The sequence below is a fragment of the Denticeps clupeoides genome, chromosome 7, assembly GCF_900700375.1.
Source record: "Denticeps clupeoides chromosome 7, fDenClu1.1, whole genome shotgun sequence".
Classification (NCBI taxonomy): Eukaryota; Metazoa; Chordata; class Actinopteri; order Clupeiformes; family Denticipitidae; genus Denticeps; species Denticeps clupeoides.
The window spans coordinates 12564125-12583610 of record NC_041713.1 but is presented as its reverse complement, the minus strand read 5'-3'; the positions used below and the strand labels follow the sequence as shown (position 1 = coordinate 12583610).

The following is a 19486-nucleotide window of genomic DNA, read 5'->3' as shown; positions in this document are numbered from 1 at the left end:
CTTATTAATTAAAACTCTCAGTGAAAAGTGAGTATTTTTTTACCTCTTAATTGCACGCTGTCTGTAAGCTGCCTGTGGTAAAAGCAGACTTCCGCTGGCTAATGTAGTGGAAAAGCAATATGTTCTAATTTAAAGAACCACAAGGATTATGGCGATGGCCAAATTTGGATTGTTCCTCCTCTGTTGCTCAAGAGCTTTAAGACTGATGGGGGTGCCATATAAGGAATATTTCATGTGTCAGGCCAATCATATGCAAGTGGCTCCATGTTCAACGAATATCTATTGATCAATGATCATGACACCATACCACTGACCTATTAATTATATTTGTACCAGAGTAAACTGTAATTATGATAATGCAGAAGATATTCAGTTAGATCATGTAAAAAAGCAATCTATTGGTCACGTAACTTTTCAGTAATAAATACATTTTAAATATATGTTTATGAATGTACACTGACTTTTTAAAATTGTGAAACACTGCAGCACAGCACATGGTGACAAAACAAAATGTGTCCTCTGCTTTTGACCATCACACTTGACAGCCATGACAGGCGCCTGGGTAGCAGTGTGTCAGGACGGTGCTTTGCTCAGTGGCGCCTTGGCAGATGGGGATTCGAACCAACAACCTTCTGTTTTGTTTTTTTTACCCAGTATTTGAATGATGAATGTGTTGCAGTCCTGGACCAACAAACTATTCTAGAAAATACAAAGGTCAATATCATCAGTACAATGCAACTATGCATGGTCTGTCAATGACAATGTTTTATAGATTCAAATCAACACACAGCTTCCATTCCCATGCTTATCTGGTCCTCTGTATCTTAGGGAATTAGTGAATTTTATTTGCTCAGTTTCCAAGCATTTAAAAATGTAAACCTGAAATGCATACTTATGCTTTAGTGCGCGTTTTTAAAGAACCTTTCATTGGTAAGGGACACGGTGCCCCCCCATCCTCGCCCTCCAGCGTCTTTAGTTTCTTTCCCCATTACTGTTTGCGTCACCGCTAAAAAAAAAAAAACCCAAAAAAAACATTGATAAAATTTGCGCGCAAACGCACCGCAGGTGTTGTCGCTTTTCCGCCGCGGTCACGGTGACTGCGCGGAAGCGGCGTCGTCAGCGCGCCCCCTGCCGGCCGCACACGCCAGCGGCACCGGCGATTACGGGCGAGCGGGGTTATGAAAGCGCGGCTCGCCTCGAACCTCCCCATTAAGCTCGGAGACTAATCGCGCGGGCGGCGAATGGGTATCGACAGCTTCTGCAGCCTCGACGGCTCCGATCCGTTCTGGGTAAGGTGCCTTTAGCCTCCATGCCCGTCGCCGGCGGAGCCCTCCCCTCCCCGCCGGCAGCGCCTGTTTTGGACGCGGAGAGCGGCTCCGCCGCTAGGCCGTCAGCCGGCAGAGTTACCCGAATGCTAACCGGCTCGCCTGCCAAGGAAAGGGAATAACAGGAACCGGCGCTGCTCACGTCCCGCCGCGATTTCTGACGCCGGTCTTTACATTGCGTGAATGTATTTGATGTCACCATTTCACCCTCGACCCCGTAGCTGCTGCTTGAAGGCGTCCGACGTCCGCGGACGCACGGAACTCGTTCTGTTGACGGCACGCTGTCTGCGAGTGGGAATTTCTGTGATTTTTTTTAAAAAAGAATTTTATTATTCAAATCATAAAAAGTGTCGGGGAAATACAGACGCCCTTGGTCGGGGTCAGGTGCGATTTTTCACGCAGCGCCCGCCGGTCAGGTGGCGTTTGTTGCTTTTTAAACATTTTAAATGCTGAGCACGGTGCTGTGGGCTTTTCCCCACCTAACAACTAACTACTAGCCGCAGGCGCATGAACCGCGTTGACGTGGGGAGGGGGGGGACAGGGGTCTTAAGGGACGCGGTGCGACACCACAACAAGCCCGCAGGACACCAGCCGGTCCATCTGACAAACGTTGTTCGGGGAAACTGAAAGTCATCAGACTAATTATCCAACTCGCATACGTACTGTTTGAGCGCGCAACCGGTTTATTTACCCCGGACTTTTAACATGCCAACCAGTGTGAGGGGGAAAAAAAACCCAACCCGTTTGTCTCTCTGGTCAGGACTGGAACCGCACGTGGAATGCCAGCAGCCCGGACCTGACCCGGTGCTTCCAGAGCACGGTGCTGGTGTGGGTCCCCTGTTTCTACCTCTGGCTGTGTGCACCCTTCTACTTCGCATACCTCAAATGGCACGACCTTGGATACATATGCATGACCCACCTCAACAAAGCCAAAACCGTAAGTCAGACTGAAAGCTGTTTGCTTCAGACACCCCCCCCCTCCCCTCCGTGCACACCTCGGAAACGTTTGCTCTACTGGTACGCTTTTAAGCCGTCTCCACTAAGGACTCAGCTGTGAGTTTAGGATTTAGGTACATTCTAGGACAAAGGATTCTGTTCCGTGTTTGTTTCCCTGCGGATTGTGAAGTTGCTGCTGTTGCTTCCTCATTTTCTGTGATTTATTCCGCAGGTTCTTGGTTTTTTACTATGGATTGTCTGCTGGGCAGACGTTTTCTACTCTTTCTGGGAAAGAGGTCAGGGTACAGCCAGAGCGCCTGTCTTTTTCATCAGCCCTACAATGCTCGGCATCACCATGGTAAGAGTTTAAACGCCCTTCCAAGGCACCTTGTTGCCCTGCAGTTTCGCGTTTTATAGAAAACGCGGAAGCAAGGCCTAAAGGTTTGCATAGTCAAATGGCTCCAGGGTATAATTTAGTGGCACAACCGTGCTAGGCTGTAAAATCTGAACCTCTGTAGAGGAGACAGGATATTCAGGTTAAGTTCAGCCTCTGCGTGCCGCCATTGTGTCTAGCTAAATGAGGTCTTTATTAAAAAAAATATTTTGGATTGTTCTCCAAGTGCCTGGCTCTGTGTCATTAATTGTGTGTGTCTGTGTTTGTGCTCTAGTTGTTGGCTACGTTTTTGATCCAGTATGAACGGATCAAGGGGGTTCAGTCGTCAGGGGTGATGCTGAATTTCTGGCTCATCGCCTTCCTGTGCGCCACAGTCTCTTTTCGTTCTAGAATACTGCAGACAATAAATGAGGTGAGGATCAAGAGTTCCTTTACTGATCCCAATCTTTCTTCGTGGCTACTGTGGGAGTTTTCATTGGCCATCTTGACTGTGTGTATTTATCCCCCAAGCCGACCGGTATAGACGTGTTCAGATCCACCACCTTCTACATCTACTTCGCTTTGCTGCTCCTTTCCCTGCTGCTCTCCTGCCTGTCTGACCAGCCTCCCCTTTTCTCACATGCAGTCAAAGAGACAGTGAGTCATTCTCATCCTTCCTGTTGCTCCGTCTTGTGAAACACGCTTGACCACCGAGCAAGGTATTACAAAAGATGTGCTGTGATTCCTTATAGAATCCGTGTCCGGAGTCAGGGGCTTCATTCCTGTCAAAGATTACTTTCTGGTGGATAACAAAGTATGTAGGAGAAGAGGTCTTCATCTCCAGAATGTGGTGTGTACAAGTGCTCTTAAAAGATCAGTTTGTCTAACTAACAGTGTCTGTCATTCTCCAGGCTCCTGGTTCAGGGATTCAAGAGACCACTAGAAGAGAAGGACCTGTGGTGCCTGAACTCTGAGGATCAGTCCCAAAAAGTTGTGCCACAGCTGGTGCGGTGTTGGAACCATGAGTGCAGCAAGGTCAAAAGGTCAGCCTAGTCCGTTGTGATGGTGTTAAACAGGCGGCCTGCATGAAAAGTAGTCCTGCTAGAATCCTGGTGTGTCCCCTAATGAATTATTTCCTAACGCTGTTTGGCTCTGTCAGTTGTTGTAAAATAGGCCCGGGGCTTTCCTTCCAATAGACGAGTAGCTATTCCCTGCTGTAGAACCCCACCTGCCCAATAGCCCAATGCTGACTATGTGTTCTGTGTGAGAACACACAGTGAATGGGGGAGAAGGTAAAGCAGGTAAAAGCAGGTTGATTGTATTTCTTTGTTCTTTCCTGCCCTATTGGTTGTCATGACTGAATGCTAAGGCTGTTGTAATCAGAATTGTTGTATAGTGAATGTAAGTCGAAGGTGTGTTGCTGATGTAGGGTGGTAGTAGCCTAGTGGGTAACACACTCGCCTATGAACCAGAAGACCCGGGTTCGAATCCCACTTACTACCATTGTGTCCCTGAGCAAGACACTTAACCCTAAAACTGCTCCAGGGAGACTGTCCCTGTAACTACTGATTGTAAGTCGCTCTGGATAAGGGCGTCTGATAAATAATGTAAATGTAAATGGTATTGAATTTAACTTTCTGCTTCCTGCAGATTGCCAGTCTTGGTGTCATTTTAAGAATTAGTCTTCCTTCTACAGGACGTCAGAAAAGACAGTGTATTCCCCAAAGCGTTCGGCAGTGGAAAGAAGTCGGGGGGAAAAGGACAGACCGCCAATGGAGGAGTCTGAGATCCTGCTGGTAAAATCTTCGCAGAATACAAGCGAGCCATCACTCTTCCTGGCCCTGTGCCGCACCTTCGGGCCCTACTTCCTCGTCAGCTCCCTCTACAAAATCGTCCACGACATCCTAATGTTTGTGGGACCTGAGATCCTCAGGTGGGTCTGCCAATTCCTGTCTTGCAATTTTAAACAGCAGATGGATGCTGCTGCTAAACAGCACGAGTGACCTTTCACACAGATGGAGGGAAAGCCAGAAAGGACACCCCGCCACGTGTTTGTTTTGTCGTGCTGAAGGCAGCTTAGGTTTCCATGGGGGAATTTGCCGAGAGGCTCCCCATAACTGTGTGGCCCGCTCTCCAGCGTTCCTACTCAAAGCAAACAGTCAAAGCAAACCTCTGAGCCACAGTTGCTGTTGGACGCTTTCTTCACCAGTGGCCGCTGTCAAGAGCTCTGTTAACTGGAACCACTAACATGTCTTGTAGGTTGCTGATCCGATTCGTCAATGATGGCAGTGCCCCCTACTGGCAGGGCTATTTCTACACGTCCCTGCTGTTTGTTTGCACCTGCGTGCAGACGCTTATCCTGCAGAGATACTTCCATGTCTGTTTCGTCACCGGGATGAGGCTCCGTACAGCCATTGTAGGAGCTGTGTACAGGAAAGTAAGAGTTTTGTTTATATATTTTTAATACCTTTTTATTACTTTTAATCGGTTTACCAGTCTGGCATTAACGTTGCAAAACCATCACAGTGTGCAATTTTGTTTTGTTATGCTATTGATTTTTGGCTTTATTTTAATAGCAGGGAGAGACACCTTAGACTGCATAAGTTGATTGAACCCTTTTGCAGGCTCTGGTCATCACTAACGCAGCCCGCCGCACGTCCACAGTGGGAGAGATTGTAAACTTGATGTCTGTGGACGCTCAGCGCTTCATGGACCTCATCACCTACATCAATATGATTTGGTCTGCACCGCTGCAGGTCATCCTAGCACTTTATTTCCTGTGGCAGGTGTGTGTAATATAGTCAGATAATCCCCCTTTTTTTTTAAATGAACTGTTTCTTCTGCTTTTATTTGTGTAAATTATTGCTCTCCTTCTTACAGAACCTGGGTCCTTCTGTGCTGGCTGGTGTAGCTGTAATGGTTCTGATGGTCCCAGTGAATGCTGTTATTGCCATGAAGACCAAAACATACCAGGTCAGACATCAAGATCCGATGCCTGCTTCAGTTGTTTTGTTAAAGGTTCTGTTCTTAAGCGATAAGAGAAATGAAAATAGAACCAAACACATTTGGCTTAAGTCTCATAGTGGCTTAAGTCAAAGTATGCCATATTAAGCTCATTGGGATTTTTCCTTCTTTGAGCAGGTTGCCCAAATGAAAAGCAAAGACAACCGCATCAAGCTGATGAATGAAGTCCTGAATGGTATTAAGGTATTGAAATTGTATGCTTGGGAGCTGGCCTTCAGGGATAAGGTCTCTAAGATCCGGGAGAGTGAACTGCGTGTGCTGAAGAAGACTGCATACCTGGGAGCCGTGTCCACCTTTACGTGGGTCTGCGCTCCGTTCTTGGTAAGGAAAGCGGTCATTGTGTGTGAATTACGCACTGGTCATTTTTTGCTAACAATAGGACTATTGTTGTTCTTTGTTCTTGAATCTCCAAGAAGCTTGATTTAGCTTATTAGGCACGATCAGATAAGAACTTAATGATAGGCTATTGAGTTACATGTGCCTCTCAAAAATGAGACCTGGCCCTGACGTTGCTGGGTTGCTGTGAGCAGGGTTACCAAGTAATAAAACATTTTTATGGTCTGTTCACAGCGTTTTTTTTTTTTTTTTCTTTTCTTCTATAATTTAATTAGTTTTTCAGTAAGACTCATAATAACGAAACACTATTATTAATTAAGGTAGTTTTTCTCAAATTCTGCACTTGCATGTTGAGATTTATTTCATAATATTCGGGTAATGCAGCAACTGTTGCTGTTTTGTTTCTAGGTTGCTCTGTCCACGTTTGCTGTCTACGTGATGGTGGATGAAAAGAATGTTCTGGATGCTCAGAAGGCCTTTGTGTCTCTGGCTCTTTTCAACATCTTGCGGTTCCCTCTCAACATGCTGCCCATGGTGATCAGCAGCATGGTTCAGGTTGGCACACCACACTTCTCCACCAGAATCAATTTGTCTCCTTCATGGTTGTTTAATCCCCCCCCTCCCGTACATAATACACTTTGGGATTTGGTCCTGGGTATCTTTTTGTTTTATCTTTTTTTTTTTATTGCTTGCCATCCCCCACAGGCCAGTGTGTCCATGAAGCGCTTGAGAGTTTTCTTGTCCCATGAGGAGCTGGATGAGGACAATGTGAACCGCAAAGCCATTGCTGGATGTGAGTAACTGAATGGAGAACAGCATAGCTAATTTTTTCTCTTTCTAGAAATGCAATGCTGTTTTGCCTTGACCTCAGGGATTTTTTCCCTTAACTGGTCTTTTATGTACAATCATTTAAACTTTATTGTCAATTTATGTTTTAGGCTACACATTATGCCAATGTGGCTATTGTTACTATGTATTTATATCATGACCTGCAAAATGTAAATACTGTACATGAGCTTTACATATTGATATGAAGGCCTGTAAGGACTTGAGGTGCTTTCCGATATTATGGGGCATTTATGGGCATTTTCTCTTTGCAGCTTCTGACAGCATCAGTATTGTCGACGGCTCTTTTAGCTGGTCTAAAACGGACAACCCTACTTTGAAGAGGTACAGGCTACTCCCACTTTATTTCACTCTTCCTCACAGAAAAGGCAGAATGTTGAGCTGTAATCTATAGTGAGTTTGATTCAGTCTCCGCATTTCTGTTATGGTCTTTATAAAACAAGACCATTTTTTGCTCCTTTGTTATTTATTAAATTGAAGAATTTAACATTTACAGTATTTATCAGATGCCCTTATCCAGAGCAACTTACAATCAGTAGTTACAGGGACAGTCCCTCTGGAGCAATTTAGGGTTAAGTGACTTGCTCAGGTAAGTGGGGTTTGAACCTGGGTCTTTTGGTTCACCCTACATAACAGTATCAGGAGTGATATAATACTGATATAATAATGGTTGAATTACAATGATAATCCCTCAGTGGCTGTGATATGTTGCCTTTTCCTTCCTGCCCCCTCTGCTCTCCTCTTTATTGGTGGTTATTGTGTTGTCCCTGTCTCAGCCTGCCTACCCCTCTCTCTCTCCAGAATAAATGTGTTAATCCCAGAAGGCTCACTGGTAGCTGTGGTGGGACATGTGGGCTCTGGGAAGTCTTCTCTGCTCTCAGCACTGCTGGGAGAAATGCACAAGCAGGATGGGGCAGTCAGCATAAAGGTGCACATGAAATCTTACTGCCAGGTTTTCTTGTAATTATTGTAACTTTTTTTTTTTTTACCCTGGTCATGTTATGTCATATGTTATATGATAATCATACTGGGGGTTTGTTTTTCCTTGTCTTGTTCTTAAGGGCTCGGTAGCCTATGTGCCACAGCAAGCCTGGATCCAGAATGCCACTCTTCGGGAAAACATTGTGTTTGGCCGGGAGAGGAAAGAGTCGTGGTATCAGAGTGTTGTGGAAGCCTGTGCCCTTCTGCCCGACCTGGAGATCCTGCCTGCGGCAGATGCTACTGAGATTGGAGAGAAGGTGAACATTAAAGTGTTATCATGTTTATTTAGAGGTGGTGTAAGTAAGCTGCTGTTCAATGGACCTGGTTTGGATAGGTTTGTTCCTTGATCTTAAGGTCAAACTACCTGACATCTTAACAGGTTTGTGTCTCGAGTACATATATTCAGGGGGAAGGCAGAAACCCATATAGCCCTGTTCCTTTAAGTGTGTCCTTTTCTATTTATTGCTCTGTATATGTAGGGTGTGAATTTATCTGGTGGGCAGAAACAGCGTGTGAGCCTGGCTCGGGCAGTATATTGTGACACTGCTGTCTACCTGCTGGACGACCCGTTATCTGCTGTGGATGCCCATGTGGGTAAACACATCTTTGACAAAGTCATCGGACCTCAGGGCTTGCTGCAAGGACGGGTGAGTCTAAACTTAACGCATACATTTTTCAACATTTGGTTTTTACAGCATTATTATTTTGAATATGACTCTACAAGCTTGGTACACCTATCCTTGGCCAGTTTGCCCATTCTCTTTGCAGCACCTCTCAAGCTCCAACAGGTTGGATGGGACAAGTCAGTTCACAGCCATTTTAAGATCTCTCCAGAGATGTTCAATCAGATTCAAGTCTGGGCTCTGGCTGGGCCACTCAAAGGCATTGAGAGTTGTCCTGAAGCCACTCCTTTGATATCTTGGCTGTGTGCTTAGGGCCGTCATCCTGCTAAAAGATGAACCGCCGCCCCAGTTCAAGAGCGCTCTGGAGCAGGTTTACATCCAGGATGTCTCTGTACATTGCTGCAGTCATCTGCCCCTCTATCCTGACTAGTCTCCCTGTTCCTGCAGCTGAAAAACATCCCCACAGCATGATTCTTCCACCACCATGCTTTACTGTAGAGATTGTTTTGGCCTGGTGATCAGCGGTGCCTGGTTTCCTCCAGTTGTAACCAACGTTTATTTTGTTTGTCATGATTTGTTTCTGAAGTAACTTTTGCCTTTTACTAAGTTGGACTCCACTTAAGCTGCAGAAAAATCTCAAGGATGATCAGGGGAAACAGGAAGCATCTGAGCTCAATTTTGAGCTTCATGGTGCAGGCTGTGAATACTCGTGTCCATCTGCTTTATCCATTTGTGTTGTAGAATTCTGAGAAAAACAAAAAAAAAAAAAACAACTTGATCCATTTTGGAATAAGACTAACATAACTTTTGGAAAAAGTGATGTAATGTAAAAACTTTCTGGTTCACTGTATGTAAGAAGTAGCAATTCGACAGTGTTTGCTAGTGGAGAAATTAACAACCAACCAAAGCCTTTTTCATGGTGTAATGAGGTTTTTTACATTTTGAAGTAAAGGACCCAGTGAGCAATATTGACTGGTCTCATGCACCCCGCTTCATCATGCTTGTCTGTTTAAACCTCCTCCTGTTGTTAAGTCTGATTGCCCCATATATCATCATGAGCATAATCCCTCTGGAACCCAAAAATTCTTTATTATGTTTGTCTCTGTGACCCTACCAGAGTTGTTCAGAATACTACCTAAGTGATCTTCATGATCGATTAAGATTGGACTGTATTAAAAATGTCATGTGTAGCTATACCCACAATTGTTTTCATGTTTTTCTTTTTATGTATTATAGTGTACTTAAGTCTCAGATCCAAGTTCATTCAAGTGCACTTAACCTACCTTTCTCAAATTCTTAAGTGATTGTTTTTTTCTTTCTCTAATCCGTTCTGATCTGTTCTTTTCTATTCTCTCAATGAAGCATAGATAAATATTTCAGAGCAAACAATAGTGTGAAACTTCAGCATGTAACCCTAACTAACGCTCCCCTTTCAGACTCGTGTGCTTGTGACCCACGGTCTGAGCTTCCTGCCTCAGGCAGACCTGATCCTGGTGATGGTGGATGGTGAGATCACAGAGACGGGCTCCTATTTAGAGCTGATGGGTCGTCAGGGTGCTTTCGCCGATTTCCTGCGTACCTACGCCAACACAGAGCAGACAGAGGAGGAGCCGGGTGAGTTGGGTTCTTTCCTTATGAAGGGAGCGTGTTGTCTTAAGCCCAACATTCATTTCTTCCCTTTCATTAGTCCTCTTTTATCTGAGCTCTCCATCTGCTGGCATATGGCAGCTGTAGAAAAGATATGGGTGGATGTGAGAGCCTTATTATACATAGTTCTGAGGGGTCTGAAGAACAGCTTCCCCCCACACACAGGCACATGTGTCATAATGTTTTAGATCCCTTTTGATCCATCAGTGTTCAACACATTAAAGGCCTGGAATCATTTAAGGCACTTTGTGGGAAAGCAGGAAATGGTGCCCCTTACAGCACCAACAACTCTGACCCTCCACTCCATCCTCCCAAAGCTTTACTTTTTTTTTTTTTTTGTGTTCATGTGTCTTTTGTCTTACCCAGTACCATTTTTTTATTTTTTGTCCTATTCTCTGCTCAGAAGAGGGCACTGTGAGAGAGGAGGAGGTTGAAGAGAAAGATGGAACTGAAGGTTTGAAGTGATGGTTAAATCTGGTTTCTAGGTGGATCAGTCACATTAGGCATGCATGCACCCTGGAGTCTGTTGTCAGTTTGAGACCTACTCTGAAGCTTGCAGGGCTTAGCATCATGGGGAATGTTTTGTCCCTTTGCCTTGTTGTGTCAAGGCTCATTATATGATGTTTCTTATATATTCCTGATGAAATCTCAACCCTGAACATTTTTATTGTGGGCACATTAGTACCGGCAGTAATTATTCAGTAAGTCTTTGTTGAGATTGGCCTACCTGGCTGGAGGTGGCTGGTGCTTAAACACAACTGTCCAGGCCGCAGTAGTCTATGCATGTGCTGCTATTCTGTAGGGGGCAGAGCCCCCCCAGGCACTGATCCAGTGTCTTACTGAAGCTGTACTCAATCATGTCAACAAAAATTCTACCACCACAAAAATGTATCTGTGCTAACATGGTCGTTGGTTAAGAGCCAATCAGGATGACATGATTTTGCAGCTGTCAAAGCTTTTGTAAGACACTACTATGGCGATAGGAAGGAAGGTTCAGATTGTTTAAACGCCGCTGGTGTAGCAACCTCCCCTCGTTTTCCCTGTGGGTGGTTTGTCTCTGGTGTTTGAGAAGTGTGCACCTCAGCCCATCTCCTCCTTGCTGTGTTTAGTGTCCCTCGCAGCTCTGAGGTGTGCTTGCTGATCGCTTGGCAGTTGGACCTTTTTTTGGTTAAGTGGGGCATGCAGACTTTTGAATGAATGAGTATGACCAAGGTGCAATATATTTTTTAACCATTACTCACAACAATATGCACAATTGGAACAAATTAATGAAATTTTATGTTAAACACTAAATTGAAAATAGTGGCTACATGATTTGAAGTTGTGGAAAAAGCATGAAGATTTTCTTTTCTTTTTGTTAAGTATGTGATTGACAAAAACGCACCATTTTATAAGTCTTGAAATCTGGGTGTGGCCTTTTGGGTGTGTTTGGATAGTCAAACCTTTTCCCCCTCGGTCTGATGGGCCTCTGATTTTCAGCAGATGCAGTGTCTAAGAAAGCTCTTGAGAATGGTGGTCCTGTTGCCATGTTGGGGTGAGTACATTCTGTTGGTTCACCCTGCACAGTATGCGAGCCACAAAAAAAATAGAACGATTATTGTGTTCGAATTCAAAAATACAGTTTCAGTCCAGGATTTATTGCCTTTTCACCTCAATGTTCCAAGTAATTTTCTCCGATGACCTTGGCGTCTGTCTCCATACACCGCAGACAAGCCCAGAATTCTTTGTCTGCGGCCAGCTCAGCGAAGTCCCATCTGAAGATGGACACCAGTGAGGGGGACGGGAAGAAGGCCAGGTCTCCGGAGGCTGCCAAACTGACCGAGGCCGACAAGGCCAAAACTGGGCGGGTACAGGAGCCTCTTATCAATCTATGAGAGCAAGACTGTATCACAGCAGAATAGACATTTTGTTGTCAAAAGAGCCGTTACATAATTACCGTTACACAATTACAAAATTCATAATTTTAAGAATGATTGTTTATTTTTTGTGTCTTTTGAAGGTCAAATTGTCAGTGTTCTGGGAGTATATGAAGGCAATCGGCATCTGTCTGTCTTGTATCAGCATCTTCCTGTTCTTATGTCATCACGTGGCCTCATTGGGCTCTAACTTTTGGCTCAGTCGCTGGACAGACGATCCTGTGATCAATGGCACCCAGCCTTACAGAGAGATGAGGCTGAGTATATATGGAGCCCTGGGCATCACACAGGGTGAGGGAGCATTCACACGCTAGTTGGAACCTGCATTGCATTTTACGTTTCACAGCATTTAGCAGGTGCCCTTATCCAAAGTGACTGCCTAGAGCAGCTCAGCATTAAGTGATTTGCTTAGGGACACAATGATATTAAGAGTTTGAACATGTGACTTTGCAGTCTTCTGATTCGCAGGCAAGTGAACTATCCAGTAGACTACTACCACCATGTGTATTGCCATTGTAAGCATGCTAACATTCACTACCCGTCTTAAATCAAATAGGTGCCCATTTGCCACTAAAACAGCATGTCACATTTAAAGAAGGACTCCACTAGTCTTCTGAAGCTGTGCTGTGATATCTGGCAGATGCTTGCAGTCCTGTAAGTTACAAGGTGGAAGGTGATACCTTTATGGATCTGATTTGTTTGTTCAAAAAGTTTTTTTTTTTTTTTTCTATAATTATTTTATGTTGTGGCTTTTGAGCTCTGTTCCCAAAGATCTTGATAATATTAAAACCATGCTTTAATTAAATCTCATGGAACTGATGTGCGCTAACATTTCAAGATCCAATTCCCTTCAATGTATTTGTCACATGCATAGTTATAGCAGTCCAACACTGCAGGCTACTACCGGGTGGTAGTAGCCTAGAGGGTAACACACTCGCCTATGAACCAGAAGACCCGGGTTCGAATCCCACTTACTACCATTGTGTCCCTGAGCAAGACACTTAACCCTAAGTTGCTCCAGGGAGACTGTCCCTGTAACTACTGATTGTAAGTCGCTCTGGATAAGGGCGTCTGATAAATGCTGTAAATGTAAATGTAAATGCATCCTGAATCACTCTGTTTTGACTGTGCATAGTTAAAGTAGTGGTTTTAGAACTAAATAGAATATAGGGGAAAATAAAAGTAAGAACGCTGTAATGCCTGCAAATATATGTATGTTCAACGAAAACATTGAAGTATAAGTTTGACTCATTTAACTTGGAACAAAAACTTACTTTGTGGTATTGGTTTACTTCCAACTACCTCATTAGGTGTGGCGGTGTTCTGTTACTCCATCTCTGTGTCGATTGGCGGGATCCTGGCCTCTCGTTACCTGCACGAGACCATGCTATACAACGTGCTCCGCTCCCCAATGGCTTTTTTTGAGAGAACACCCAGCGGCAACCTGGTTAACCGCTTTTCTAAGGAGACAGACACCATTGACTCTGTCATCCCCAGCATTTTTAAGATGTTCATGGGCTCCATGTTCAATGTGTTGGGTGCGTGTGCAGTCATCCTTATTGCTACGCCTCTTGTCGTCATCATAATCCCACCCCTCGGTCTGCTCTACTTCTTTGTTCAGGTCAGTAATTTCACTATTCTGTAAGTCAGTGAAACTAACTAGTCAGTGATCAATACTTATTACATTGCCGTTAGTCATTGCCAGCTGATTTTGACCCTACATGCAATTTTTCTTTTTTCCTCAGCGATTCTATGTGGCGTCCTCTCGTCAACTGAAGCGCCTGGAGTCAGTGAGCCGTTCTCCTGTCTACACGCACTTTAATGAAACTCTGCTCGGCACTAGCGTCATTCGTGCTTTTGGCGATCAGCAGCGCTTCATTCATGAGAGTGATGGCCGAGTTGACCTCAACCAGAAAGCATATTACCCCAGTATCGTCGCCAACAGGCATGTTATTTTGTTATGACATTAACATTTATATTTACAGCATTTGGCCGACACTCTTATCCAGAGCAACTTGCTTTAAAATATCAAAAATAGAAATCCCTCATTTGGTTCACTAGGACCCAATCTGTAAATAGCGATTAACAAAGAAGGCTTTTAGCTTGCTTATGAAGATCTTGAGTGATTCAGCTGTTCAAATATGTAGTGGGAGTTTGTTCCACCACCTATGAGCAAAGACAGAGAAGACTCTATGTTTACATTTACAGCATTTATCAGACGCCCTTATCCAGAGTGACTTACAATCAGTAGTTACAGGGACAGTCCCCCCTGGAGCAATTTAGGGCTAAGTGTCTTGCTCAGGGACACAATGGTAATTAGTGGGATTTGAACCTGGGTCTTCTGGTTCATAGGAGAGTGTGTTACCCACTAGGCTACTACCACCCTATATGAATGGCACCTTGCTTTCCTGGTACCTTGAGAGATGGTGGCACCAGTGGAACGGTGCTGGAGGATCAGAGAGATCGAACTGCAGAGTGTGGGGTAATGAGAGATCGGAGGTATCAGGGCTTTGTAGTCTAGCATCAGTATTTGGAAGCTGTCAGCTACTGGAAGCCATTGGAGGAAACATGGCAATGAAGTGGAGTGGGAGAATTTGGGAATTAACCCCTGTGCTTTTAATAGCGCTTCATAAGTGCTGTTATAATAAAGGTAGTTTTGTCTGTGGTAGGTGGCTGGCAGTTCGTTTGGAGTTCGTGGGGAACTGCATTGTGATGTTTGCGGCGCTGTTCGCAGTCATATCCAGAGACAACCTGAGCCCCGGGATCATGGGTTTGTCCATCTCCTACGCACTGCAGGTCAGTATTCACTAGGTCAAGGCTAACTCAACAACATCATACTTTTTCTTGTGCAGGTTTCACCCATCAAATGTGCCATTTTCCTTTTCTCTTCTCCTCCAAGGTCACAGCTTCTCTTAACTGGCTGGTCCGGATGTCCTCAGAGCTGGAGACCAACATTGTGGCAGTGGAGCGGGTGAAAGAGTATGGAGACACGGAGAAGGAGGTCAGTAAGTGGAGAGACTCAGTGAAGCAGGGGACTGGATGTCTCTCTGTTGTCCCTAAGTCAGCAGACTGTAATTTATCCTGGATTGCACTGCATTGGACACGTGAGACACGCATATATGTCCCCACATGCACCCTGCGTGCAACAGATGCATGACTGCAGTGGTCACAGGATGCCTTCATGGTTTCATACCAAGGCTCACGATTAACATTTAATTAGCTGTATTCTAGACTCTTCCACACTGCATACATTCTTATGAATTGCCTTGCCAGTGTTATAGGTGCAGAGATTGTTTCTGGATGTGGTTCATCCTTTGTATTACTGCAGTTTTTAATTTCTTTTTACATAAAGCCTTGGAATTGGGCTTATCTCTTTCTGATTTACTGTACCGATGCCCATCCCTTCAGAGAACACTGATTAACTTATTAAAGAGTGGAAGCCAAATGTAGTAGGATAGTTTGGACACTCTTTCAGATGACTAACAGACCGAGCTATGGAAAAACAAATTCAGACTTTATGATTGTGTGTGCCTCCTGTAGGCGGAGTGGACGCTGGAGGGCTCTAAACCGACCACTGGATGGCCCACTGCAGGTCATATAGAGATTTGCAGCTTTGGCCTGCGATACAGAGATGACTTGGAGCTGGCTATCAGGAATATCAATGTCATCATCGAGGGTGGGGAAAAGGTGTGTAGACTGGTATGGAGATCTGTGCATGCTTTGCTTTAATATTTTGAGTTGTGAATTTTCCTACTATGTGTGTATGTCAGGTTGGAATAGTCGGCAGGACTGGAGCAGGGAAGTCGTCTCTCACTCTGGGCCTCTTCCGCATCATTGAGGCTTCGGAAGGAGAGATCCGTGTTGACGGGGTCAATATTGCCAACATGGGGCTTCATGATCTACGATCTCGTATCACAATCATCCCTCAGGTGTGCACAGACACACAGACACACAGACACACAGACACACAGACACACAGACACACAGACACACAGACACACAGACACCATTGAAAGTAATCAGTTCTGGTTCACTTAGGACCCCGACTATGAATACAATCATTCTGTGTACTCTGTACTTTTTCTTACACATACCAGGTACACACAGTCCCCCTCACACAAGACACACACTGTCATGAGTCAGTGTAAAGGTCAAACTATTGGTTAAACCACAACAAAAATTGCTGACTGAAATTTGTGACTAAGGTATCCAATGTAATGTGTGTCATCTCCACACTCAATGTTCTCCCACAGTAATGTAAGTGTAAGATTAAACAATCTGGAGTGGTCATTCTAGACCAAATTCCCCCCCCCCGTTTTTTGTCGCTCAAAATATTAGTCAAAAATGTTGTATATGCATACCCTCTCATACCCTCAGACCATCCTCTTCCTATGCTACGCTCCCAGGAACTCACCATCACGTAACTCATTAATATCAATTCACTGTCACACTTTAAATCCTCAATCAACCCATTTGTTGAAGTGAGCTTTTTCCCTCTGAGTCATTTACACTGTCTAATTATTTGTTTTATTATGCTTCATCTTGTCTTATGTAAAAGTTTGCTGTATGTTCTATTGTTTGATTGTACGGTGTCCTTGGGTGACAGAAAGGCGCTTATAAATAAAATGTATTATTTTAATTATATGCCCCACCATAAATAAGGACTTGCAGCTCCCTGTGTTTTCTCTTTTGGGGAAGAACCATGTCCAAATGGCTCTTTGAGTTTTAAAGGTTGCCAACCCCTACTATGCATATTAAATTCACATGTCTTCTCACTGGATATTATCTGCTCACTGGGGTGGTAGTAGCCTAGTGGTAAACACACTCGCCCTTGAACCATAAGACCCAGGTTCAAGTTCATATTTTCACCATTCTGTCCCTGAGCAAGACTCTTTAACACTGAGTGTGTCCAGGGGGACTCCCTGTAACTACTGATTATAAATCGCTCTGGATAAGGGCGTCTAATAAATTATCTCACACACACACACACACACACACACACACACACATTTTATTAATTGGTCACTTTAGACATTAATTCCAAATTAGGAATAGTATGTCTGAAAAAGTCAGTGTCTGTGTTGCTTTGCTGCAACGTCCTTACTAGATAAATAATCAAATCACTGATAGGACGAGCCCTTCTTCTTATAGATAGATTTGCTTCATATAATTTTACTGACTTGTCTTGTTTCTTTCACCAGGATCCAGTGCTTTTCTCTGGTACTTTGCGCATGAACCTGGACCCCTTTGATGGATACACTGATGAGGAGGTGTGGAGAACGCTGGAGCTGGCACATCTCAAAAATTTTGTATCTGGTCTGCCAGACAAACTGAACCATGAGTGCGCAGAAGGAGGAGAGAACCTTAGGTACAAATGCACAGAGATGCTCCAACCCTTACAGCACTAGCCAGAATTATGCTAGACATAGGTGTGAAATTAAAGTCCAGATGTAATTACATCACAGTGTTTCTTTGGTGGGTGTAGGAGAAAAAAGAAAAGGACTTATTTATTGCACAGCTTTGCTTAGCTCAGGAGCTTGACGCTCACTGTTTTTAAATCATTTGCTTAATCAATTCAGCTGAAACATCTAAAAAAATAACAGCATACTTCTCTTGAAAAAATCCTTTTATTCCTGATGTCTTAGTTTGGGCCAACGACAGCTGGTCTGCCTGGCTCGAGCTCTCCTTCGGAAGACAAAGATCCTAGTCCTGGACGAGGCCACAGCAGCTGTCGATCTGGAGACAGACAACCTGATCCAGTCCACCATCCGCACCCAATTTGAGGACTGCACAGTGCTGACCATTGCACACAGGCTCAACACAATCATGGACTACACCAGGTTAATTGGCATTAAAACACTTGCCTATAAAGCAGAAGACCACTCACTACCAGTGTCTCCCTGAGCAAGACACTTACAGGGGACACTCCCTGTAACTTCTGATTGTAAATTGCTTACGATAAGGCCGTCTGCTAAATGCCTTAAGTGTTAAGAGTAAGTAATAGGTTGTGCTAGGTGCGCGCAATAGTTGAAGACTGGTGAAAATCACAGTAAAAGGTTTGAAATAACCTTGGTTGGTTGTCAGAATGTCAGCAGTGTGTAATATGCCAGTACAATCAAATGATTTTCTTTTCTTATAGGGTCCTGGTTCTGGACAAAGGTCAGATGGCTGAGTTTGATTCTCCAGCCAGCCTCCTAGCCAAGAAAGGATTATTCTACAAGATGGCCAAAGACTCTGGTTTGGTTTGATGGGTCTGAGGATGGGAGTTCCTCGCCCGTGTCTCCAACTTGTAGAAGATTCAGATTATAGAGTTGCAAGGGGGAAGGACAGATAAATAGTCCTGGTTACCAGCTCACTTTCTACAGAGAGTGTGTGTGTGTTTGTGGGTGGTGCTGGTGGCTGTTTTTCTGTCTTGCAGCTCTTCTGACCCTGCTCTTCCCACAGGTTCCACTTAAAGCTGCTGTAAAGGATCACCGAATGCCAACAAAATGACTTTTATTGTCCACCTGTGTGTCAATATGTGTGTATGAACTGAAATCTTGACTAGATGCACAATCGCAGTGTACAGTCCCAGGTCATTGTTCTGCACATGTGCGTATGGAAGACATGCTGATTGTGTAATGGCATCTGAGTGGGACAGATAATTCAGAATGTTGCCTGTAGCAGGCACTGCAGCCAAACTGATAAACACAAACCAAGCGATAAACCCCAAAATGGGGCATACCATCCCTGTTAGTCATTTTCCCCAGGTGTTGGCCATACAGTAGCTTTTGAAGCTTTTTAATGTTTGTGGAAACCTCTGGTGGCTCTCCACAATTCAGTCAAAATACACAGGTCCATCAAAATGTCAACCACTCCAGGTCAAGTCACTGTTTTAAAATGTGGTCCACACTCACTCCTTGAGAAGTTGGGAATGACCAGCATTGACAATAAGGGTTTCCTGTTTTGCTTTAGTTTTTCTTTAGGTTTTGAATGAATTAACTGTAAAGTCCACAGGCTTTATTTCAGATATAAGCTTTTAAGAGGTTCTATTCTTAGTTAATTCCTTCCAGTGTGGGAAGTACCAAATAACACCATGTGCAGCCTGTGGTTGAAGGTAATGGTCACTGAAGTTGCTGAGTTGACTTCAGTTCCTGCTGGTGAACTTTGGGTTTTTGCGTTGCTTTAATGTGTGTGAAGGGATGTTACATGGGTTTATCAATTCATAGCAGCATATAGAGAGATGGCTGTAGTGCATTTATGCATCGATTATCAATGGCTATACCAACAAAATGTTAACTGAATGTTACATGTCCATTTTGCTCAAACGCAATTGCTGGTGCTTGAGTTTTTTTTTTTTTTTTTTTTTTTTTTTTTCCTTTCTTTTCAAATTTAATGTTATGATTTAAAACAAGTTCTTGGTTCAAAGTTTATACAGAACTATAACCTGTCAGTCACCAATGGAAAAAAAAAAAAACTTGTTTGTTTAAATATTTATAT

The 19486-nt window shown here is 44.0% G+C and overlaps 1 protein-coding gene across 4 annotated transcripts; it reads left to right on the top strand.

Moving 5' to 3' along the window:
* Positions 1-1108: 1108 nt before the first annotated feature.
* abcc1 (ATP binding cassette subfamily C member 1 (ABCC1 blood group)) lies at positions 1109-19326 on the top strand. Of its 4 annotated transcripts, none has more exons than XM_028984984.1 (32): positions 1109-1289; positions 2086-2262; positions 2494-2619; positions 2930-3067; positions 3166-3291; positions 3387-3448; positions 3546-3677; positions 4331-4567; positions 4894-5071; positions 5259-5420; positions 5515-5607; positions 5776-5979; positions 6403-6549; positions 6700-6787; positions 7095-7164; positions 7642-7768; positions 7902-8078; positions 8301-8468; positions 9881-10058; positions 10495-10545; positions 11574-11625; positions 11800-11938; positions 12091-12298; positions 13318-13628; positions 13753-13952; positions 14677-14803; positions 14907-15008; positions 15548-15694; positions 15778-15936; positions 17209-17375; positions 17653-17847; positions 18147-19326. In XM_028984984.1, the coding sequence occupies exons 1-32, from the start codon at positions 1242-1244 to the stop codon at positions 18253-18255; spliced, it is 4605 nt and encodes a 1534-aa protein (XP_028840817.1). In that variant the 5' UTR covers positions 1109-1241; the 3' UTR covers positions 18256-19326. The 4 variants fall into 4 exon arrangements, with proteins under 4 accessions (XP_028840817.1, XP_028840816.1, XP_028840819.1 ...); XM_028984983.1 differs by having other exon boundaries at positions 11571-11625; XM_028984986.1 differs by lacking the exon at positions 10495-10545.
* The last annotated feature ends 160 nt before the right edge of the window (positions 19327-19486 follow it).